The 24,914-nt window shown below is 35.0% G+C and overlaps 1 protein-coding gene across 2 annotated transcripts in view; it reads left to right on the forward strand.

Annotated features, from left to right (window-relative positions):
• The window catches only part of TTC37 (tetratricopeptide repeat domain 37), a 77,035-nt gene that overhangs the window by 11,944 nt on the left and 40,177 nt on the right, over positions 1–24,914 (forward strand). For both annotated transcript variants that reach the window (XM_045847930.1, XM_045847929.1), the window contains 20 exons: positions 105–196; positions 611–686; positions 1,197–1,337; positions 3,982–4,080; positions 4,188–4,296; positions 10,277–10,417; positions 11,205–11,306; positions 12,129–12,268; positions 14,388–14,474; positions 14,559–14,662; positions 15,402–15,528; positions 16,123–16,302; positions 17,278–17,402; positions 18,542–18,795; positions 19,171–19,273; positions 20,987–21,163; positions 21,252–21,396; positions 21,564–21,642; positions 21,729–21,790; positions 21,906–21,962. In XM_045847930.1, coding sequence (XP_045703886.1) covers positions 105–196; positions 611–686; positions 1,197–1,337; positions 3,982–4,080; positions 4,188–4,296; positions 10,277–10,417; positions 11,205–11,306; positions 12,129–12,268; positions 14,388–14,474; positions 14,559–14,662; positions 15,402–15,528; positions 16,123–16,302; positions 17,278–17,402; positions 18,542–18,795; positions 19,171–19,273; positions 20,987–21,163; positions 21,252–21,396; positions 21,564–21,642; positions 21,729–21,790; positions 21,906–21,962 — 2,400 coding nt within the window. The remainder of the gene's footprint in view (positions 1–104; positions 197–610; positions 687–1,196; positions 1,338–3,981; positions 4,081–4,187; positions 4,297–10,276; positions 10,418–11,204; positions 11,307–12,128; positions 12,269–14,387; positions 14,475–14,558; positions 14,663–15,401; positions 15,529–16,122; positions 16,303–17,277; positions 17,403–18,541; positions 18,796–19,170; positions 19,274–20,986; positions 21,164–21,251; positions 21,397–21,563; positions 21,643–21,728; positions 21,791–21,905; positions 21,963–24,914) is intronic.

Consider the following 24,914-nt stretch of genomic DNA (forward strand, 5'->3'; position numbering starts at 1 on the left):
TTATCTTTAACATAAATAATCTTTATACATTGTTACTTTTGCAAAATAGATGCAAGAACACTAGATATTTTTGGAAGAATAATCTCTATTACTTCCTATTTTAGGGGTTAGCAAACCTGTATGAGAAATGTAATCAAATAAATGCTAAGGATGACTTACCTCGTGTTTACAAAAAGCTCCTGGACCTTTATGAAAGGTAATCAATATGTGGGGAAAGACCAGTTTCTTTAAAAGCATGAATTAGAAAAGTGGATAAAAATTACATAGAAGTACTTCAAACATTTACTAGGAATTGGGAAACGGTTTTCTTTTACACAGTTACAACAGAACCTCTTGATTGTGCTGAGTACAAAATCAAATACTGATGGTAAGAGGATTGATTAATTTGGGAACCTTGATATGTTCAGTCAATGTAATGGAAGATAAATAATATTTCTTAAAACTTTTTATGAGAGTCTCATTTTATAAAATTTTACTGTACTATGAAAGATGTACTATGTTCTGATTTGAAATAGTACCTGACAGTATTATTGAGATATTTTAATTTTGGTGTTTTAAGTCTTTGGTTGTTTTTATTAGTCATATTCAAAATTCTTTTTTTTATTTTAAGTGTTGACAAACAGAAGTGGTGTGATGTCTGTAAGAAACTTGTGGATCTGTATTACCAAGAAAAGAAACACGTGGAGGTTGGTTAATGATTTTCTGGGGGCAGTATACTTTTTTTAATAAAACCATCATTAGAAGAAAGCTTTCATTTCGTTTAGGGAAAAATTTTTAAAATTGCTATGTAATATGGAATTTAAAAAATTTAGAGGAATGATACAAATTATAGTGATTTGAAAACTATAAATCAGAATTTAAATTTCAGGCATTATAATTTCTGAACCTTTTTGAAACTGCAGGAATAAATAAAATAAGTAAAAGCATTACCTGTAGAATATAGTAGCCTATTGGTAGTGTCTCATAGCTGATGCTGTGAGTTATGAAGACTGTTAGGACAGCCCAGTCATGCTAGTGATGTAATGACTGTAGACTCACCCAATCAACTTAGTTTTTATGGCATTCATAATAGATGGAGTTCTGTGCTTTTGTTAGTTTTATGCATTAGCAGATAAAATATTTTATTTGCAGATTTTATTTCTTTATTGACATTTTTAATATTTAAGATAAAATAACATTTTCAATTTCCATGATAGGTGGCCCAAACATGGCAGAAGTTGATAGAGACACGGCAAGGGCAAGGTGCAGACAACCACGAGCTTCATCAGCTGTGGAGGAAGTTGACTCAGTTGCTGGCTGAGAGTGCTGAGGATGAGAACAGTGAGACCCAGCAATTGGTATTGGCCTGTTTATTCCCCTGAATTTAGAAAATGGAAGCATAATGATATATTTAGAATATAGAAAAGTACTATATGTCAGAATAAATAGTTTATAAATGTTCAGTTTTAAATAATCTTCCTGATAGTCAGAATTATTGGCCTATAGTCCTTTACTAAATCTGGACAGAGTGGAATTAGTGTTTAGGGCATCAGAATTCTATTCTCTTAAGAATCAACAAGAGATCAGTTACTTTTTCACTGTAAAAACAACAACTATGAAATTGGCCTTTATGAAACTGCTATAATTTTTAAAAAGTTGTGCCTTAAAGACATGTTCCTTTTATTTATGAACTGAGAGTACTAAATTACTTTGAGGTTTAACAATTCAACTAGAGTATTTTATTTAAAGTATATATATATTCATATATGTTTGTATATATATGTTAATATATATTCAAAGTATATATTTTTTTTTCCTGGAAGAAGTTGATATTCTCTATTTCATTAGAGAATATTGTTATACTTTCCTTTATTCTTTTTTTAATAGTTTATTTTTTATTATTTTTTCCCATTACCATTTGTCCCCCTTATACCCTCTTCTACATCCACCACCCCCCCCCCACAGTCACCGCACTGTTATCCAAGTCCATGAGTCCTTTTCACTTTCTGCTGGATCCCTCCACCCCTCGAACCTTCCCGCTGCCCCCCACCCAACCCCGGAGATGTCAGCCTGCTCTCTCTGTCTATGAGTCTGCCTCTATTTTGCTTGTTAGTTCAGTTTGTTAATTAGATTCTACATGTGAGTGAAATCATATGCTATTTGTCTTTCCCATTTGGAGTACTAGTTCAAAGAAATAGTCCTTTTTAATGTGCAGATTTTGAAGTAATTGTAAATAATTTTTAAAATACTTTAAAAACATGGCCTTTGAACCGTAATTAGGAAATATCTCCATTATCCTACTTTTTAATATTTGTAAGTTTAAAAGTGAACTTAGTTTATTATAGTATATAGACACTAAGTGTATACTTTCTAAATTGAATGGAAATTTAAATGTAAGCAACGACAGGCTCTGTACAGGATGGGATGCTCATTCCTTTGTGTATTGTTCTTTTGTCTGTTGATTCAGAAAATGTTTATCAAGAGCCTGCTAAATGTCAGGCAGTGTGCTGAGGACTGGGGGTAGGAATGTGAGAACAAGATTTGCATTTGTTTGTGTGTGGGTTTATCTGGGTATACATTCAGTTGTGGAAAAAATTGATCAGTGACAAAATTAGATGATTTACCAAGTTCTCTTAAATTATACCTTTGTATTATGACTTCATTATTTTCCTGAAATAGTATAGGTTACCAGAAAATCAAACACATACCAAAATAGGTAAAATGTCTATGAATTATCTGTACTATACTTCTTCATGAAAGAGAATTAGTTATATTTATCCTTAAATTGACTTCTACCAGTTAAAAATACTATAAAAGGGTTTTCAAAGGTGGTTACTTTCACCTTGATTGTTAATGATAACTCTGTTATTTAAGTGTGTTCAGAAAACAAATGTATTGCCTATTTTTCATGTAGATTAATTTCATTGTTTTTTTTTAACCCCTTGTGCTTGGCTGTTTAAGTTAGACTTCCTTTATTTTTTTAATCCTCTCCCAAGGACATGGAGGACGTGCTTTTAATTTTTAAAGAGAGGGGAGGGGAGGGAGAGAGAAAGGGAGAAAAACATTGATTGGTTTCTTGTTGTAGGCACCCCACCTGAGACCAGGTTTGCAACCCAGGCATGTTCTCTGACTAGGAATTGAACCCACAACAGTTTATAAGACAATGGTCCGGCCAACTGAGCCACACTGGCCAGGGCAGTTAGGCAGCAGTGGTTTCTCCTCCTCTTCCTTTTCTTCCTCCTCCTCCTCCATCAGAGCAGTAAAATTTTGCTAATTTATATAGATTTTTTAACCATAATTCATGAAGAAAATTTTGAGATGGTGAACTGTATTATGAGTTTTCATTATAGTCATGGGAAATCTTTTTAAAAATGGAGAACCTAAGTAACCAAATGAATGGTATCCTTTAAAGTGCTTGCTTTGGATTCTAGTATTGCTGTTCTGGCTCAAAACATATTTAGAAGTCCTCTTTTGGAGTTTTCCTATAGAGCTAACTATAGTATCAGTTAATGATATTATATAATAATTTATTTTATTTCTGGTTTTCTTTTACCAAAAGTATAACTTAACTTCACAAAATATATTCTTAAGATTGAGAATTTGGTACTGTTAGAGACGTTCCAAAGAACATGCTGGTGATTTCGGAAGAGATCTCTCAAAAGTAACCCAAACAGTAGCAGCTGCATTGGCATATGAGACTCTGCATCTCTGGTTGACTGTTTTATGAGGAATAGCAGACTTACAAGACTGTTCTATTAAATTAATGTCACCAATTTATAGTTATCCCTTATTAGTTCACTGCAGTCTGCTGGCCAGTGGAATCAGAATGTATTCCAGAACTTACATATACATGTTTTTCTTCATTGAAATTATCAGGGCCATATAATAAAATGCATTTGCCATGAGTTGAGTGTAGTTTGTTTGAATTTTATGCACTCAACTGTTTTAGAATTGTCATTTAAATTTGTTACAGATGATATGTTTCTTGTTTATTTGTTTCAGCTTTTAACTGCTTTCGAGAATGCACTGGACTTATCAGATAAGGTTCCTAGTGAGGATCATCAAGTACTTTATAGACATTTCATTCAGTGTTTATCCAGAGTAAGTTGATTTTTAAAATCTCTATGTGAGTTTGCTATTCTAAATGGGAAAGTGTCCAGAAGTATATTTTACTGCTACTTAGTTTATTTTACTTTTATATTTCCAAGTTTCCTCATGAAACTGCTAGGTTGAAGAAGGCCTGTGAAGGAATGATAAACATCTATCCCACTGTACAATATCCATTAGAAGTGCTTTGTTTGCATTTAATTGAATCAGGTAATTTCTTCTTTGTTACATTTCATGTCCTAGAGGTATATGAGTGTGGGAATGACGTTATTTATCAAAAATTGTTTTAGTGCCTACTATGTGTAAGGTATTATTTCAATATTTCTGGGAATAAAAAGAAGTACAGTGTATAGTCTCTGTGTACATGAAAAGGCTGATAAATATAGGAAAGTATAGTGATACAGAGGAATTATGAGTCATCGATCAGTGAAGTCTTTTTGAATGTGGGGATTGAAGAAGGTCTTGAATTTTCCATAAACATTAGATAAATGAGAAGATGTAAAATGTACTCCAGATGGCATGAGCAAGGGTATGGAGCTTGGTGGAGTTTTGGGGAATAGTAAAATAATTGTATTTGCTATAGTAGAAGGAATAGCTAAGATATATTTTGTTTTCAGTAGGTTGGACTGTATTACATAGTGCTATGAATGTCACAAATGATTTTGTGGAAGATTAACATTTTCAGCATTGATGTTATTAGTGTCACAAGCACATTATTATATACACTGCAGTATATATGAATCAAGTGAGAATTATCTACTCTTTCAATGAAATGGAACAGATTCAAGTCAGAGTGTGTCTCAGTGTATGCTTCCTGTTCTTGCTTCTTTGGGGGGAATAGGGCAGCAACGGCAGCTAGCTTGCCAGGTGTTGCTAAAACCTGTAGCAGTGGGTGTGCTGTGCCCGTGGCCAGTGTGCAGCCAGCTTATAGGGGAACCGTATTGTTTTTCACAGCAGGCTCTGTCTTTGGTTTCAATATCTGTGCTGAATAAGGTGTTTTTAAATAATTTGGATCTTATTCCATTCATGCCTATATTCACCTGATGTGAACAAAGTTCACAGAAATTGGTCATTGAAATAAAAATAGCAGTATCAGCACCAATATGGTAGTGACTGTAAATTATTGAAAAGCTCTAGTAATAATTTTTTCTTCATTCATAAATGAGTATACACATTGGAATGCTTTGTACATGAATGACTGACACCTGTTTCATAATAGGAAAATGGTTGGAAACCACGATAGGGGGTAACTCAGGGAAAATGGCCTTTTGGAGGTATCATTGCATCCGTCCCAGCTCTCCCCTCTTTACCATTCCCTTGTAAGTCCTACTTGCACTTGTATTCCCCTGGTGTGTGAATTAAATTTTAGAACTGTTACCTTCAGTCTTGGATTTTTATTTGGCAATTTCTATATTTTTTCCATTACTTTGAGTCAAATTTAGGCTTGTACAAGCACTTTTCATGAATACGAGAAAAGAAAACAGTAGAAGGGTCATGTTAAATTAATTTATGAAATATAAATTCTTTAATATGGTGTGCAGGAGATATTGTATAGAAGATAGATTCGATTAAGTAGACTAAGTGATATTGGGAACATGTTGGCAATTGAAAGTAACATTGAATAAAAAAAAGAAGAGATTTTTAGTGGTAATGGTAGGGAAAATCAATTTTGACTTGTAGGTCTCCTGAAACATTGGCCTACTCTGTGGAATAATGCTTTGTATGAAGGGTAAGTTGTTGAGAGATGCTGATGGACATTCAAAAGGAATTGTCCGTCAGTGGTTTGCAGATGAGCTATTAATACTAAGGCTAGACATATGGTTTGGAATAATTTATATGTAGGTGTTTTGTTTGGGTGGCATATTATGCTCAAAGACTGAATTTGCCTTTGCCAACAGTTTACTTAACACAGGTTTATTGCAGGAATTTCACAAGCCAGTAGCATACAGGATAAGGTCTCTTAAGAAACCAGTAAAGAAATGACACACTCCAAACCAATAACAGATTAGTCACATTGTTGTTTAAGGCAATGGGAGATGAAGAAATACAGTCCAAATTTAGTTGTGCTCTACCTTTTCTGCCAGGTTGGCTTTCTTTTCTGGAAAGGATGGCTTAAAACAACTGAGAAGTGACTTAACCAACTGAGAAGTTGCCAAACATAAACCCAGAAAGTCCCTTGTTGCTAGAGCACATTGCTAGGGAACTGTTGTGCTCGAGGTGCTGGTGTTGGCTGGCAGGATGTTCTCTTTCCAGGGGCCACTGCACAGCTTTCACCACCCCTGGTAAAAGAGTCGCTTTCACCAATGTGGGAGCTAATGCCCCAAAGACCTTTGGAGAGCTTTTGGATCAGCATAAGGTCGCCTTGCCCAAACCAAACACTTTTGAGTAGTCCTCACAAACTCTCAGTGTTTACAGTCTAAATGTTCCATTTCTGTAGTTGCTTCTTCATATTTTTTTTTTAATGGATAAGTCCCCAGTGGTGCCCCGCAGCAGCCGAGGTGCTGAGTGCTTACCAGTGACAACAGAAGAGATGATGATACCCTGACACATCTTACTTCACTCTTGTATCAAAACAACTTAACTCTTAAAAACAAATCAGACAGAGAAAGGCAAATCCCGGATGATTTCACTTATATGTGGAATCTAAAGAACAAAATAAATGAACAAACAAAATAGAAACAGACTCATAGACACAGAGAACAGACTGATGCTTGCCAGATGGGAGAGGTGTTGGAATACTGGGTGAAAAAGTGAAGGAAGTAAGAAGTACGAATTGGTAGTTACAAAATAGTCACAGGGATCTAAAGTACAGCATAGGGAATGTAATCAATCAATAATACCAAGTGGGTACTTTAAATATTGGGGGGATGACTTTGTAAAGGATGGATTGTCTAACCTCTATGCTCTACACCTGAAACTAATACAAGATAAATTATAATTGAAAAAGAAGGTTAAAAAAATCAAAACTACAAATAGTAAAATGACAACAAACTTAAAACTGTCAACAACTGAACCTAAAAAACAAAAACAAACTAAGCAAACAACTAGAACAGGAACAGAATCACAGAAATGGAGATCACATGGAGGGTTATCTGCAGGGAAGGGTAGGGGGAGAGTGGGGAAAAAGATACAGGGAATAAGAAGCATAAATGGCAGGTACGGAATAGACAGGAGGAAGTTAAGAATAGTATGGGAAATGGAGAAGCCAAAGAACTGATGTGTATGACCCATGAGCATGAACTAAACAGGGTGGTGGGGCAGGGGTGCGGGGAGGATGATGATGGGAGAGGGGTGCAAGGCAGACGGGGATAAAAGGGAGGAAAAAATGGGACAACTGTAACAGCATAATCAATAAACTAAACGTTTAAAAACTTTATTTTTTTGTCATAAACAAGTGTCTTTGAAACCATGTCAAACCAGTACACAGCAATAGGTGAGAGGGAAGTGTAGTGGATGACTTCAGAGTAAAACTAAGGGCAAAAAGTTCTCACTGTACCCGTGCAGTTCTGGCCAGCTTGGAGGCAAAGGGAGGGAGAAGGGGGAGAGGAAAATAGAGTAAAGAAAAGAGGAGAAGTCAGTTAGGAAGGTTGGGGGCCTGCAAAGTAGCACAGAAGGCAGCCAAAGAGCATTCAGAGAAGAGATCTGTAACTGACTTTATGATTAGGAGGCCTTTATTGGCATTATCTTTTAAAATCAGATAAATTACAATGATGAAGTGTTTAGCCGCTGTTAAAAAAGCCATCCAGGCACTTGACTGACTGAAATTAAAGGAGAGGAAGAGGAAGCAGGTAGAGGGAAAGAAAACTTTTAGAGGAGAACTGCAATAGAACCACGTGGCAGCAGAGTTTTAAGAAGAAAGGACTAGCTAACATAAACAGTGCATTGAAGTCAAGGAGGATGAGGCCAGCTAAGAGACTTTCAGTACAGAGCATGCTTGTGAATGAGTATGTATGTGTGTGTGTGTGTGTATTTTGCTGATAGGAAGCATAGTTTCAGAATCACCCAGTATCTTCAATTTTACCATGAGTCCCAATGTGTTTCCAATATAAGTGGACTGATTATGGTGTTGCCTCTGGTACATCCCCCTCTGTCCCATTTTCTACTGTTAAAATTGCTATTAAGAAATTAATGACTAGTGTTTACTCTTTTCTGTCTGTGCCCGTTCAGCTGTCAGGGGTTTGTACCTTTTCCTCATTCTAGACCTGCTCATATGCCAAATGGCACACGAGGATACTTTGAAATTTCTTCCTGAGAACTGATTACATGCTTTTTCAATAAGTACATTTATGCTTACACAGTGCATTTGTTGAGGAAACATGGTCCTTATATTCCAAAGCCTACAAAAATATAGAAGAAACGCAATCAACAGAGTCTTCAGAGTTTTGTACCTAAATTCAGCATTTGACTAAGTTTCTAATAAAGAGGTAGCAAAGGGATTATGCTGACTGATGAAGAGTGTATTGATTTATGCGAAAAGAAAGTTCTTGAAAAGGGTTTGGGGTGGCTATTTTGCAGAGTTGAAAGAAAGAGAAGTCAATGTCCTGGCAAAGGGAAGATGGGATGGGGGGTGTTCCCGTATGTGGTACACAAGGAAGAGTGCTTTCCCTGCTCAGCTTTGGGTCATAAGAACTTGTAGAACAGAGCATTTTAGGCTTAAGTACCTTCTAAGGTAAATTAATATTCTAGAGTGAAACTACAGTAGTACTGCTTAAATGACTTCTATTTCTTTTTATTGCTCCTCTAAACCAAATTTTCTGTGTATTAAGAACTGAAAATTCTAAGGTCTCTATCCTCCCCCAGAGCACTTTAGTATCTTTGAAATTTGCTGCTTGACAGGAGTTAATCACTGGGTTCTCTTTCATTGGGGACAAATATATTTCATTCTTCTTTGTTCTCCTTTGCATGTTGAGACTGGAAGGCTGATTTTCAAAATGACTCAGTTTATAAAGCTTCACATAACAAGTAGTAAATAGCTTTCACAATTGTCATCTGATGAATGCTGTTTCATGCTAAATGACTTTTTATTTTATTTTATTTTGCTTTATTGCTGAAATTGGGGAGGATAATAAAGCTTGGTTCTTCAATCCAAAGAGAAAAGAGCTTAAGATTTTGTGTTCTAGAAATATTTGAAAATAAAGAATTGAATACATGCTGTTTTTTTCCCTCTAACTAGGTTTATTTAAAAGAAGAATTCTGTGGTAGTGATCAGTTTCTTTGGGATGTGAGAAATGAATTAGTTATTTTTTAAAACTCACTTTTTTGTAGTAAACTCTAGGAAACAGACTTCTCATAGGTATTACTTGGCATCTACCCTCAATCTCTTCAGAATACCTTTTATCCATGGAGATGTAGTATTCATTAGCCCCAAGTCTGGCTTATCTTATTGAGGAATAAAAACAACATAGTCAAACTGTTTTAAAGTCATTAAATCTGGAATCTTGAAATCTTTTAAATGTTAAAAAGAGCAGATAAGTTATATAAATGATTGTCTATTCAAAAACAATGAAGTCAATTTCCTGTCATCATTGTCTACGTTTATTTAGTTAATATTTTCATCAGGAATTAGTATGGAGGAGAGGAGAATTGAGTACTGAAGCTGGAATATTCCTTGTGTCTTGACATAGGATCAGTTGTGTTATTACTGTCGATGGCTTTCGGGAACACTACAGAGAATTCCTCAAGGGCCATGTGGTCATATATAAAGACTGTGTTGCACGCAGCTAGACATGAATGCAATCCTCCCAATTCTCTTTCTTTCTATGATTGTGCTCCCAATGTTAGCAAAAGGGAACATGTTAGGAAAGTTTACCTTGTTTTAAAAGTTTTTTGTGTTCATCCTAGCCTTTTGGAAACTATTTTCAAAGTACCTACCCACTTTTCTTACTTGTGTGCAGTTTTTAGGTACTCTAAGTATGGATGATCATGGAAAGATACATGATTGGCTTTTTTCCTTTTGATCCCAGGAGTGTTTGCCCTAATAATAACAGTTTATGTAGCCAGAGTAGTCTTTTGTGTTGTGATTACATGCAGTAAGAGAGTTTTGATTCAGATGGGTAGAAATTGAAGGTGCAATTTTAGTAGCCATTTCATTCTCTTTTTAAAGACAGCTTTTGAGATTTAAATTATATATAGGCTTTGATGCTTAGAAATTTGGTATATGTATGCTAATAACTTTTTCTTTTAACTCCAGGTAATCTTACTGTTGAAGGACGGCAGTATTGTTGCAGACTAGTGGAAATGGATTCAAACAGTGGCCCAGGCCTTATTGGTTTAGGCATCATAGCATTACAAGACAAAAAGTATGAAGATGCTGTTAGGAACTTGACAGAAGGTAAGTGTACCATGCGTACCATGTAACATGAGGTATAGTTGTTATTCAGTCAGTAGGTATTTAACTTTGGGCTTTTCTTTAAGGAATCTATGTTTAACATAGGAGTGAAAAAAAATGAATTTACATACTCTGGAGTATGCTTAAGTTTGAATTCTAACTCTGTCACTTAATAATTTCAAGACCTTGGGGAAGTTAATTAAACTCTCTTTGTCTCAGTGTCTTCATTTATAAAATAGTGATAATAATATCTCTATCCTTACATTCAAATTGAGATCTGAATGACAAATTCAAGCCTGGTGGTGGGAGGAGCATTTCAAGCCTAGAAATGAAGTAACCTGAGGTTAGAGGCAAGCTGGTATTCAGGGAACTGCTTGTAGTTGGGCCAGATTTGCCAATGAAGTGTGGGAGGAGGAAGGGGCAAGAATTGAAGCTGGGGAAGAGCCATGCAAACCTTGTAAGCACCCTAAGGGTAGCAGGGAACCAGTGGAAGCAGGGGAACCTCACAATTCCGTTTGCAGTTTTAGAATACTCTCATCACAGTGTAGAAAATGAATCTGAGTGGGTGGCGGGCACTCGTACTGATCTGGGATAAAGGTGACGGAAGTCTGAACTGAAGCCCTGGAGGGAAAGAAAGGGACTAGGGCCTGGAATCAGTGTGGCTTTGTGGCTGAGTGGATGCGGGAGATGAGGGAAAGGGGAGAAGTCTGATTTGGAGAGGAGATGGTGATGCCATTCATCTCAGTAGTTATGGAAACCTTGGATTTTCTTCTTGCTTTTATCCTTTTAGGATTAAAAGAAAGCCCTCAATGTGCCAATGGATGGTATCATCTGGCAGAAGCCCAAGTCAGAATGCATAGACCTAAGGAAGCTGTTCTTTCATGCAATCAAGGTATTTCTGACATCTTTAAGTGCTGCCAATCCTGTTTCTTTTCAGCTTAAAGGAGAAAGATAGTGTTTAAAAAAACAAACAAACAACCAGATATATCTTAAAGACTGCTATTTTTTTGTATTTGAACTTGCCAACTAATTTAAATTTCATTGATATTAAAAAATGCCAAGTCTCTATGCATGTGTACTAGTGTATTTATTGTTTAACTGACAATGAATATTTATCAAAAATTTCTGACTCTTGGCATTTTAACAGTCAGAATTGGCTTGCATAGTGGTACTCTGTCTTCATAACAAGGAAGTTCCTGGTGTGTCCTAGTGCCTTCACTAGTTCTTGATTCCTCTGATGTAGATAAGGAAAGGCGTCTTAGAACCTATTTGAATGGCATGGGATAGCCAATCACAAGAAGAGATTCACTGCTCTGACATGGCTGGTGGCCTAGCCTCTATAGTTGAGAAATAGTTCACCCTGGTCTATTCTAATGCAGCTTTTTTCCTTTCCAATATCCTTAATGTGCTGTTTGTTACAGATGCATGGGCTAAAGATAACCTTTGTAATGTTAGCAGATGGGGATAGCAATTGTATTTCAGGATGTTCAGTTGTATTATGTTACACGAAGAAAAAGATTTTAATTGAAAACTGTTCTGTTTAAAATTCAGATATTTCCATAAAGAGTTCAGTGAAGGATTCATACTTGGCTTTGGATTTTCTTCATGTATATTTTTAAACAATTTATTCATATAATTTATTATATATCTCTCTTAAAAAGAAAAAAAGGAAGTGGATATGGTTGTCTTCATTCTGACGTCTTAATTTTGTCAGCTCTGAAGAAGATAGATAATCTTGGTGTGTCTGGTGGCAGCCTTCATCAGAAGAATCTTTGTCTTCGTTTGAAAGCAGAGGCTTTGATTAAACTCTCAGATAATGAATCTTCAGAGGAAGCAATCTGTACTCTGGATCAGGTAGTCTTTTGAATTTCCCCCTTTAACTTAATTAGTTTCCCATCAACCAGGCATCAGCCACTTTTTCCTTACCACAAATGTTTTCTTACATGAATTTTGTGTTAGAGGTATGAATTCACCACATCTATACTTTTGTGAATCACTCACACAAATGGAAACTTCTTGGCTAAGTACTTACAATGCTCTTCATACGATGCAGTGTCTTTCTTTAGTTCTTCCTCTTATTCTCTTTTCTCTTTGCTCTCTTAGGTTACTACTTGATTATTACTAATTTGGGATTCTAAATTTTTTCTTACAGAAAATATTTTACTGATTATTGGCAAGAATAATTAAGGACACTAGTAGCTTCATGGTAAAGGATGTTACTTGATTTACTCAATAAAACACTAAGAAGAAGATTGATATTTAAGAATGAAACTGATTTCTTAATGTTTTTGTTCCAAGCAACTTGAAATTCCCTAGCAAAAAAACTAACTGGTAAATCATTACTTATAACAACATAGTGTTTTTAAAGATTTTTGTTAGATGAAAGGATTTTTAATCTAAAATTAAAGTTATATTACTCAGTATATTGTAAGGTTTTGATTTTAAAAGTCATTTTTTATATATTTCAAAGGGCTTTTGCATTTCATATTATTTCTCTGAAATTAGAAGGGTTGTCGGCAACCTTTAGGAACTCGTATCTTGTTTTATTTTCTACTTTTCTTCCCACTGATAATGCATTTTGTGTGAATGCTCTGTAGAGGTTTTCCAATACTTTTTTTTTTTTTTTAAGAAGAAAACAAAAATTCTTTGGCGAACTGGCAGAGTCCAGGTCTGAGAGAGAAAATGTACAGAATGACATCGCACAGTGTTAGAAAGCAAGGAAACTCTAAAGGAACCCCAGCTTTGTGTCAGAACGGCTCAGGAATTGGCATGGATTGATTGTCAGTGACTGAAGAGTGGATAGTTTGAGTACCAATTATTGCAGTGGATTGAAAGACTTCAGATATGTTTAAATTCGCATGTTTATTATACAAAAAGATCAGCAAAATATCCTCAATAAAATAAATCTTTAGAGGATGCTAAGCAGCCAATTGAAAAGAATTAAGGCATTTTCTTTTTTTTCCTGTATGACTTTTTCTGTATGACTGTTCCTGAAACTGTTCCTGCTTTTTCTGTGTGACTTTTCCTAAGAATAATCAAACATATAATGAGAAGAGGGGAAATTTCTCTTTGTTTTAGTGTTCCACAAATGAATGATAGAATGAGAAAAATAATCACCATTTTTGCAATTTGTGCTGAATGAGTAGATCTAGGCATCAACTATCAAGGGCTGCTTATTAGCATCATGGAAAAAAAGACAACTAGACACCACCAAGTGCAAGTACACATGAGCGACCCTCGCCAAAACATCAAACCTGGATTATCCAATTTACAGACGATACAGAGGACCAAGGAACATGTCAATACCATGACAGAACATTCAGCAAAAAAACAGATTATGAGAAACTGAAAAATGCTCATATTTTTCAACAGTTAAACTATAATGGGGGGAAAAAAGAGACGGAAGGGAAACCTAGAGATTAAAAGAGACTTAATAGACCTATTAGTGACTTTGAATGTATGTACCTTACTTAGATTTTGATGAAAATAAATTACTCAAATATATTATGAGACAACCGAGAACTTTAAACACGAATTGTTTGATGATGCTAATGATATATTGGTTTTGGTATTAATAATGGTAGTATGATTATTATTTAAACAGGAAACTTAATGTTTAGATATAGATGCTGAAGTATCAGATAAAAAGTTACAAAATGTGTGGGATAGTCCAAGCAAGGGCATAGTAAAATGGGTGGAGCTATTGAGAAGAAAAGTTTGGCTTTGAACTAATTTTGAAGCTGGATGGTGAGTACATGTGACTGATTCTATTATACTGTCCTCTAATTCTTTTTATGTGTTTGAAATTTTTCCTAATACAAAGGTTACAGAGAATGAAAGTGGTAATAGTGATAGAAATCAGGACCTCTGTGTCTTTATTCTGTGCTCTTCTGTGGTCATTCTTTAATTGAAGTCAGCATTGCTGCATTACATTGAAGGAGACTTATAGCAATTCTTTCCCATTGCTTTCAAGGTTTCGGATGCAAATAACGTCCCAGGACTTTTGGTTCTCAAAAGCTTGGCCTATCTGAACAAAGGCGCATTAGATGAAGCTTCAAAGGTTGTTTTTTTTATCCAAAATGAGTTTTTTTTAAGTTAGGTTATTTTTATTTGGATGTGGAATTGACAGCTATCTACTTTATAGGTTATGGAAAATGTTCTGTCTTCTTACCCTGACCTAGCTGAAGCTCACGCTCTGGAAGGTTTCATTCATTTTACCAGAAAGAACTATCTACAAGCAGAAAAATGGTAAGAGTATATAGATTGCTCATAGAAGCAAGTCATATCTTAGTTTATTAAATTTTTCAAAAATTCAAAACAACTGGACTTGATAAAGATCCAATTCTGTATAAATTTGATCTATGTAAGCTTTATTAGCATTTTTAAGAAATGTATTTAGCAGCTCTGGCCAGTGTGGCCCAGTTGGTTGGAGGGTTGTCCTGTAGCCGAAAGGTTGCAGGTGTCATTCCTGGTCAGGGAACGTACCTAGGTTCTGGGTTCAGTCCCTGGCCCGGATGCATACTATCCCTGGTCCAAAAGCTCACAGGAGGCAGCCAGTTGATATTCTTCTCTCACATTGATGTTTCTTGCTCTCCCTTCCTCTCTTTCTAAAAGGGATGAAAAAATGTCCTCTGTTGAGGATAAAAGAGTTTTTTTTTAAATAAAAAACGAAGTGTATTTAGCATATAACACAGTAACTATAAAAAATTTCCATTATGGATTTGAAATATGATTAATTGATTATAATGTTCAAACATAGTTTAGTGTGAACACTTAGCACATTGGTAGAGCTAAAGGCCATTGTCCTTTTTAAAGCTACTGTAATTGAAAAACAAATAGTTTTTTTCTCATTGTAATCTGAATCCTAAAGTAATGACTTGTTTCGAATTCAGCATCCTTGAATCACTCAAACTTTGATTGTTTCAGCTAGGAGTCTGCTATATCATATATATTTCAGAATTCCTTTTTACTTCCCCTCATGACTTAGTTTTCAGAGAGCTCTTGAGAAAGATGATGAAGTTGCTGAATATCATTACCAACTTGGGTTAATATATTGGTTCATGGGCGAAGAAACAAGAAAAGATAAAACAAAGGCTCTTACTCACTTTTTAAAGGTAAAATAAGTTCATTTAAAGGTAAAATAAGCTACTATTCAATTCTTTGTTGAAATGGATTCATTATAAAACCATAAATAATTGTATAAGTTAGATACTTTAAAAATTACTACTGAACTGTTTTCATGTTTCATATCTCACACATAAGGTTTGTGAGAATGTTATGTGGGTTTTCAAGGAGAAAATTAAACCATAGAAGTGTAAAAGTTACTTATTTAAGAATCACATGTTATAGAAAATGAGACATGGTTATATCTGGAAAACAATGTTGTTTTTAGAAAATTTCCACTCTCATTTTATGGGCATATGAGCCTTATGTAATTCTAGATGTTTAACTTTTTGTTGTTTGGATGTTTAAAGTCTAGAAGTGTTTTCTTATCTTGTCTAATAAAAGCAGAGTAATGTAACAATTCAAATATCACACACCTTTTAACAAAGATAACATTTTCACACTTATAAGCAGTGACAGCTGGCTTTTATGTCATTTTAAATCTTACATTAAAGAATGTTTTGGCATATTTTTATATATTTAATAAAACTTTCTTTTAAAAAATACATAATACATGTATTTATCTTTTGTGTTTTATTTCGAAGGCTGCTAAACTGGATACATACATGGGCAAAGTTTTCTGCTATTTGGGTCATTATTACAGAGATGTAGTAGGAGATAAAAACAGAGCCCGTGGATGCTACAGGAAAGCTTTTGAATTAGATGACACTGATGCTGAATCTGGAGCTGCAGCTGTTGATTTAAGCATGGAGCTTGAAGAGATGGTGTGTCTAATGACTTAAACATTTTCGTCATATTTTCATGTGAAATGTAGAAGTAGAAATACTTTCATACATGTATACTTGAAAGTTATCATTGTTTTTATCTTTATAGTTGCAATAGAAACTTTTTTTTCACTGTAAGTTTTCTTTTCTTTGGCAGACATTAAAATTCTCATCATTTATTATTGAAACTGTAGTTTAGTACATACCAGTGTAAGTTTAAAAATTAGAAGTGATAAATGAAAATATAAGGTCTGTCCAGAAGGTATCCAGCCATGTAATATGAGAGATAGAGACACTTACTGAAGAAGATACAAGATACAAGAAACATTGTCCAGTACCAAAGTAGGCACCTTAGGCCTCACACAGTTCTCCCAGTTGCCATCAGCTGCCCCGTTGTTGTATTTTCCTTAATCTCATTGATGGTCTGAAATCTCTTCCTTTTCAAAGGTGATTTTAGCTTTGGGAAAAGCCAGAAGTCACAGAATGCCAAATCTGGGCTATAGAGGGGCTGAGTCACCTGGGTAATTTGATGTTTCACCAAAAAACTCTGCACAAGACATGATGCATGAGCAGATGCATTGTCCTGATGAAGCTGCCAATCTCCAGTTGCCCATAGATGGGGCCTTCTGAATCATCCTGATAGTTGCAGTGGAGGAATGTTCAAGCTTAATGCAAAATTCCTTTCTCTACTTGCTCAGTCATTTTGAATGTGATGGCCATACAGTACACATGCTCACTCAATGATGTCTACTACCCCCACAGACTAATACAATGAAGTCATCATTGTTCACACATGCGCATTCTAGTCCATTCTCCTTGGCTGTCAGGTTACATCATGTCACACAAACCTTTCTCATTATATTAACAGTGGGTGGACTTTTTTCTGGACAGACCTCATGTATTTGCCTACTTTACATAGATGTTCTGAAAATATAATATTTGATATCTCTAATATTATTCCTTTCTTCTTATTAGGAAACTGCCTTAGCTATCCTGACAACAGTAACTCAAAAGGCGAGTGCTGGAACTGCAAAATGGGCCTGGCTTAGACGAGGCCTGTACTATTTGAAAGCTGGTCAGCATTCTCAAGCAGTGGCTGAGTAAGATACCTACTTATATTTAAGCTCTGTCTCACAACCTAGTGGTTTCTTAATTTAAACTCCATTTGTACCCAAAATGAACTTTACAGGTTGCCTCATACCAGGTTGTATCTTGAGGGAAGACATAGCAACAGTAACAATAACAATAATTTAACGATGGTTGGTTCTTATTACCTGCAAGGCACTGGAATTGCAAAAATGGATTAAATGATGTCCTGTAGTTAAGGAGAGAGCCAGTCTGGTGAACTCGTAATAGTATTATACATACAGTAGGTTCTAGATAGAAATTTAAGGAACAATAAAAGCCTGGGTTAGTATCTTTGTTCTCCCCCTGAACAATACATTGGTTTTGGGCAGGGGGTACATTTGGCAGCTTGAAGGGCATTTGGAGCAGCTCATTTTTAGTCATTTGGTTTGAGCTTCACTTAAGGGTAAATAAAATATATTTGAATCAAGATAAAGTTGTTTTGCCTTGGCCAGAGTGGCTTAGTTGGTTGGGCATCATCCTGCAAACTGAAAAGTTGTGGGTTGGATTCCTGATCAGGGCACATGCCTGGGTTGTGGGTTCAGTCCCCAGTTGGGGCATGTGTGAGAGGCAACTGATTGATTTTTCTCTCTCACATAGATGATGTTTCTCTCTTTTTCTTTCTTCCTCTTTTACCCTCTCTCTAAAAATAAATATTTTTTAAAAAGATAAAATTATTTCTAATATATCTCAATACCTAGAATACAGGTATTTAAATTTTTTTTCTGGAAATGGAATTTAATCAGAAATTTAAAGCTTGCCTATTATTCTAGTTTTTTTAACTGTGATGTTTCCATTTTGGTGTGGGTTTATAAACTGTGATGAGGCATACTGGTAGGATAGGAAAGTTTTTCCAGATAGTCAAGGAAAGAAATTCTGGTCAGCACTTTTTAAAAAAAGTTATTTTGTTCTTATTCATTCCAAATTTGTAATAAAATTTCTTAGTATTAAAAATATTCAACTTACAAAAGGAACAGATATTTAAATAGAACTTTTCTATATAAAAGGAAGCATCAATATGTGTGATTCATTTGAATTATTTATTTTATATTTTCCTTTCAGATGTGGAAGCAGTTCTATTGCTTTTCATCTTCTTATTTTCTTGAAATTTTAGTTTACAGGCAGCAATAAGGGCAGACCCAAAGGACTTCAACTGTTGGGAATCCTTAGGAGAGGCCTACTTAAGTAGAGGTGGCTATACAACAGCATTGAAATCCTTCACAAAAGCCAGTGAGCTGAACCCAGAATCCACATACAGTGTGTTTAAGGTTGCAGCAATACAGCAAATCCTAGGCAAATATAAGGAGGCTATTGTTCAATACCAGCTGATCATTAAAAAGAAAGAAGATTATGTGCCTGCTTTGAAAGGTAATTTTTTTTAAATAATAGCTCCTTTGACTTTTATGATACTGAAGTACAAAATCCTTGAATTTCCTGAATGCATCGAACAACTTGATAAAAACACTTCTTTAGTCAATAGCATCCAGTATGAACCTCTTATAGTATAGCTTGTTGTATACATTTGAATATAGAAACATCAACTCTTGATTCATAACCATCAGTAAATAGTAGTATGATAGAGATTTAACTTTTAGACAAATATCATGATAGATATTGGATCTGAAATAGATATCTAAAATAAGAGCTTCGTTTTCTGGAAAGCAGCTTTAATGTAAATTTATTTGAAGTTTATTCTAAGTGTTGTGTACATGTTTTAACAGCTGCCACCTTACCTGATTTCAGGTCTGGGGGAATGCCATCTCATGATGGCAAAAGCAGCTCTAGTCGATTATCTGGATGGGAAAGCTGTAGACTACATAGAAAAAGCACTGGAATATTTTACTCGGTTAGTATTATTCTTATTATTTATTGTGTTTTTTTCTTAGTATAACAATAAAGCCAAATTTAGAATAAATTCTATTTAGAATAAAAACATTCTATGTTAATTTTGTTAGTTATAGCATTCATTATTCAGAATATCAAGCATAAAGAATAACAGACAAATTAATTCTAGAACATATTCTAATGTATATGCTAGTAGTTTTGCAGTGGGGATAAGTATAATTTCTTGTTCTTAAGTGAATGACATGCTGGACATATAGGAAAGAGTGGGAAGGGAGAAGCCGCCTGATAGTGGAGCAGCGTAGTGTTCTTTCAGGAGGCCTAGAAATGTATCTAGAATTGGAATGATCGGAAAAGAGGGGCTTCAGGTGCACAATGTGCTTTACATCATTGGTAAGGGCTTATTTTAAGCTTATTGGTAGGGCCAAAGGTAAAGGGAAAGAAATAATCTGATTGCTCCTGGAGAGAATCTTTGTAGGAAAAAACAGTGAAGTCCAATAAAAGAAAGGCATCAGAAAAATTTGAGTAAATCTGGTATTTTATAGAACTGTAAATTCATTAGCTAGATAAAGGTGTTATTTGTGGTAGATGGCTTTAAAAAGTCAACAAGTTAGACATACATTTGAATATTTTTTGCTCTTAAACATCATTCTGTGCTTCCCTTCTTTTCCTTTCTTACTTGCCTTCTTCTCTGTTCCCTCTTGATTTGGTTGCTCTAGGATTGCTTTGCTTCGAATATGAACCAAATATGAAATGAAAACCTTAGCTTTTTTTCTCCCACTGATTTTTACTGCTGTTTCTCAAGTCTCACATAATATAGCTCTTACCAAAAACGGAGGTATTGTGAAGAAGGTGTACTTTTTTGGAACTATATTTAAGAGTAAATGTGAACCTTTGAGTCATGATACTTGAGCTAAAAATACTGCCTTTCTTAGCTTGGGAAATTTTGTTTTGGAAAGCATGTAACACAACCAATTATAAGGAGGTATATAAAGCTTTGAAGTGATAATCCCAAAATTTATATTTATTTCTCTAATTAAAAGTTCACACTACTACAATACTTATGTAAGTGGGTAGAAGTCATTTCACTTCGCATATTTTTTTATTGAAATGAAAAGGAAATGAGTGTATAGACACTTAAAATTGCTTGTTTCTCTCCTTTTATGTCTCATATTTTTTCATGCTGTCAATTTTAGAAATTATGTTAAGATATTTAGGCAAAAGCACTAGAAATGTGTTGTCCTCCCTCCTGGTCCTCACAAGGGGTTTTCAGTGATAACTGTACTAATTAATCTTACTTCCCTTCAAGTATTTTAGATATTGGAAAATGATTTTTGGCTGGACTCCATGAGTAGAAAAGGCAATGAAAAATATTCCATCTGCCTATCCATCTGCCAGTAACATAGCTGTTTGTGATAGCTGATTATCAAGATTTGGCCTAAATGAAATTGCTGTGTTTTATTTATAAGATCTCAAGAAGAAAAAAAATGAAAACTATAGTTGTGATTTTCTCATTCTAAAAAGAAGTTCACTTTATCATCATAATTAATTTTCTGTGGGTTTTAAGACCCGAGATACAGTGAAGCCTCAATAAGGGAACCACAATATAGTGAGGGACAGCTATATAATTTTTTTGTTTTAATTGTAAGTAATAGTGAGAGAGATAAAGTCTGTACTTTTTGGATATAATTTAAAAGAATCCCACTTTCTTTTTCAGGGCTCTGCAGCATCGAGCTGATGTGTCTTGCCTTTGGAAGCTGGTTGGGGATGCTTGTACTAGCCTGTATGCTGTCTCACCATCTAAAGTGAATGTGCATGTTTTAGGAGTCCTTCTAGGTCAGAAAGAAGGAAAACAAGTATTAAAGAAAAATGAGCTCCTTCATCTTGGAGGAAGGTAATTTACAAAGATTGCCAGAGAATGACATTCAAATTAAATTAGGATGTTATAACAAAACATAATATTCACTTTTATATTTCCATAGGTGTTATGGACGTGCATTAAAACTGATGTCTACATCTAATACATGGTGTGATCTTGGGATTAATTATTATCGCCAAGCACAACATCTAGCAGAAACAGGCAGCACCGTGAATGATCTTAAAGAATTGTTGGAGAAATCATTACATGTATGATTTTGAGAAATTTTTTTATAAACTTAAAAAAATACTAAGTAGTTTTCTGAAAGACGTTTTTGATAATGTAAATATTCTAGTGATTTCACATAAACCACATTTATCTTGATATAAATGTTGACATTTAAAGGATTAAAAATTAATCTAATTTTACTTTTCAGTGTCTAAAAAAGGCAGTGAGACTCAATAGTAATAATCACTTATACTGGAATGCTCTTGGTGTGGTTTCGTGTTACAGTGGTAAGAATTGCATAACACTTCAATAATTTTAGAATATTGTCATTTCAGGTAATATGCTCAGTTTTACAAATTCTGTATTTTTTCAGGTATTGGAAATTATGCCCTTGCTCAGCACTGTTTCATCAAATCAATCCAATCAGAGCAAGTTGTGAGTGTTCTATGTGTCTATCTATGAAAAGAACTTTGAAATTTAGTGTTAATAATTTTCTGATACTTCCATGTAGACAAGGGAATTAATTTTTATACATATATATGTTTTTCAGAATGCTGTTGCATGGACCAACTTGGGAGTGTTATACCTTGCAAATGAAAAGATTGAGGTAAATGCGTTGTCTGTTTTGTCATATTAAAAGTAAAGAACATTTTCTATGTATGATCTCTTCATAATAGCTCAACTTCTTGTGGAGAAATACTATGTACATTTTTATCTATCCAGTATGCTCTCTAATGAATGTGTAGGATTTATTTTCTTTTGTACACCACTCAAGAAATTTGTGATTTTATAATTATGTTTATTTTTCATTTAGAGATTAAAACAACTCTAGTGTAAACTGTTTGGATGTTTTTCTTTTTACCTGTACACATGTAAGAGGAGTCCCATGTAGGTGGTTTGCAGGGTAGGGTGGTAGAATATGGGAAAGAATTAGCATTCTCTGTCAACTTATTTAACATTTGCTTGGGTGATTTCGATTTGACTTTAGCAGATATTAATCTCTTTGTGATCTACATGTAATTTGTCATACTCGAACAGCTATAGAGAACTGTGTATGTGTTTATAGATCATAGTTAGAAGCTTCAATAAATCTACATATAACATACCTGTATTGTTTTATGTTTTCAGCCATTATATTGAATATCACCCTTTTAAAAGTATGTTTTATTGATTATGCTGTTCTGGTTGTCCCATTTTTCTCCTTTTGACCCCCTCTGCCTGTATCCCCCTTCCCTCCAGCAATCACCCCCCTTAGTCATGACCATGGGTAATGCATGTAAGTTCTTTGACTCCTCCATTTCCTATACCATTCTTAACCTCTTCTATTTCTTACCTTCCCATTTTGTTTCTTAATTCCTAGACCTTTTCCCCATTTTTTCCCTTCCCCCTCGCAGCTGATAACCCTCCAAATAATCTCCATATCTATGACTCTGTTCCTGTTCTAGTCATTTGCTTAGTTTGTTTTGGTTTTTTAGATTCAGTTGTTGATAGTTGAGAGTTTGTTGCCCTTTTAATGTTAGTAGTTTTGATCTTTTTCTCAAATGAGTCCCTTTAACATTTCATGTAATAATGGCTTGGTGATGATGAACTCCTTTAGCTTTACCTTGTCTGGGAAGTACTTCATCTGCCCTTCCATTCGAAATGATAGCTTTGTTGGATAGAGTAATCTAGGTTACTCTAGATTACTTGCTTTTCATCACTTTAAATACTTCTTGCCTGTCCCTTCTTGCCTGCAAAGTTTCTTTTGAAAAATTAGCTGACAGTCTTATGGGTACTCCTTTGTAGGTAGCTCTCTGCCTTTCTCTTATTGCTTTTAAGATTCTCTCTCTGTCTTTAACCTTTGGCAATTTAATTATGATGTGTCTTGCTATATGGTCCTCTTTGGGTCCAACTGTTTGGGACTCTCTGTGCTTCCTAGACTTGTATGTATATTTCCTTCGCTAAATTAGGGAAGTTCTTCATTATTTCTTTAAATAAGTGTTCAATTTCTTGCTCTTCCTCTTCCTTCTGACACCCCTACGATTTGAATATTGGCACTTTTAGCGATGTCCCAGAGTCTTCCTATACTCTCCTTATTTTTTTGAGTTCTTGTTTCTTCATTCTGTTCTGGTTGAATGTTTATTTCTTCCTTATGTTCCAAATCATTGAACTGAATCACAGCTTCCTTCCCTTCACTGTTGGAACCCTGGCTTGTGTGATCTGGTCTGGAGCTGGGTTTGCTCACTCCTGAGGTAAAACCTCCCAAGTTTTATTCACCACACATGAAGGTGGGACTGATCATTCTGCCATTGCCACTCTGTGCTACACTGTGTCCTCTCTGTCCTGACTGCCCGTCTCTGCCCCTCCTACCCATGTGAATAAATTTGGCTTCTTTAAATCCTTGGTTGTCAGACTTCCATACAATTTGATTTTCTGGCAGTTCGGGATGTTTTTTGTTTTGAAGTTAGTTGTGATTCTTCTTGTGGTTAGACTAGGAGACAAAGCTAGTCTACCTACGCCTCCATCTTGACCAGAAGTTCCTGAATATCATCCTTTTAAAATAGAATTAGTAATATTCTTAGGACTGTATTAAGTCACAGCAGAGATTGTGTTAGAAGACTGTAAATAAAACAAAGGAAAATAATAGTGTGAATTTTTTTTACTTTTTAAAGGAATAGATCTTTTATTTATTTATTTTTTTGTAAATACATAAATTTTGTTTTATTTTTTGTCAGGGTTACAAGTACTTTATTTTTTTAAATTTTATTTTAATCATTGTTGCAGTACAATTTTCTATCTTTTACTCCCATCCCAGCTCACCCACCCTGCCTTCCCCTCCTCCCTCCCATTTCCACCCACCCCTAGTTTTTTATCCATGTGTTCTTTATACTTGTTCCTGTAAACCCTTCCCCTTTTCCCCTGAAATTCCCTCCCCTCTCCCTTCTGAACATTGTCAGCCTGTTCTCTATTTCAGTGTCTTTGGTTATATTTTGCTTGCTTGTATGTTTTGTTGATTACGTTCCACTTAGAGGTAAGAGCATATGGTATTTGTCTTTCACTGCCTGGCTTATTTCGCTTAGCATAATGCTTTCCAGCTCCATCCATGTTGTTGCAAAGGGTAGGAGCTCCTTCTTTCTTTTTGTTGCATAGAATTCCATTGTGTAAATGTACCACAGTTTTTTGATCTATTCATTTACTGATGGGCCCCTAGGTTGCTTCCAACACTTGGCTATTGTAAATTGTGCTGCTATGAACATTGGGGTGCATAGGTTCTTTTGGATTGGTGTTTCGAGGTTCTTAGGATATAATCCTAGCAGTGGAATTGCTGGGTCAAAAGGCAGATCCATTTTTAGTTTTCTGATAAAATTCCATACTGTTTTCCATAGTGATTGTACCAGTCTGCATTCCCATTAACAGTGCCCTAGGGTCCCTTTTTTTCCACAACCTGTCTAACACTTGTTGTTTGTTGCTTTGTTTATGATGCCCACTCTGACTGGTGTGAAGTGGTATCTCATTGTGGTTTTAATTTGCATCTTTCTGATAGCTAGCAATATTGAGCATCTTTTCATGTGTCTCTGGA

The sequence above is a fragment of the Phyllostomus hastatus genome, unplaced genomic scaffold (assembly GCF_019186645.2).
Source record: "Phyllostomus hastatus isolate PE091 unplaced genomic scaffold, TTU_PhHast_1.1 phas_contig_58, whole genome shotgun sequence".
NCBI classification, from domain to species: domain Eukaryota; kingdom Metazoa; phylum Chordata; class Mammalia; order Chiroptera; family Phyllostomidae; genus Phyllostomus; species Phyllostomus hastatus.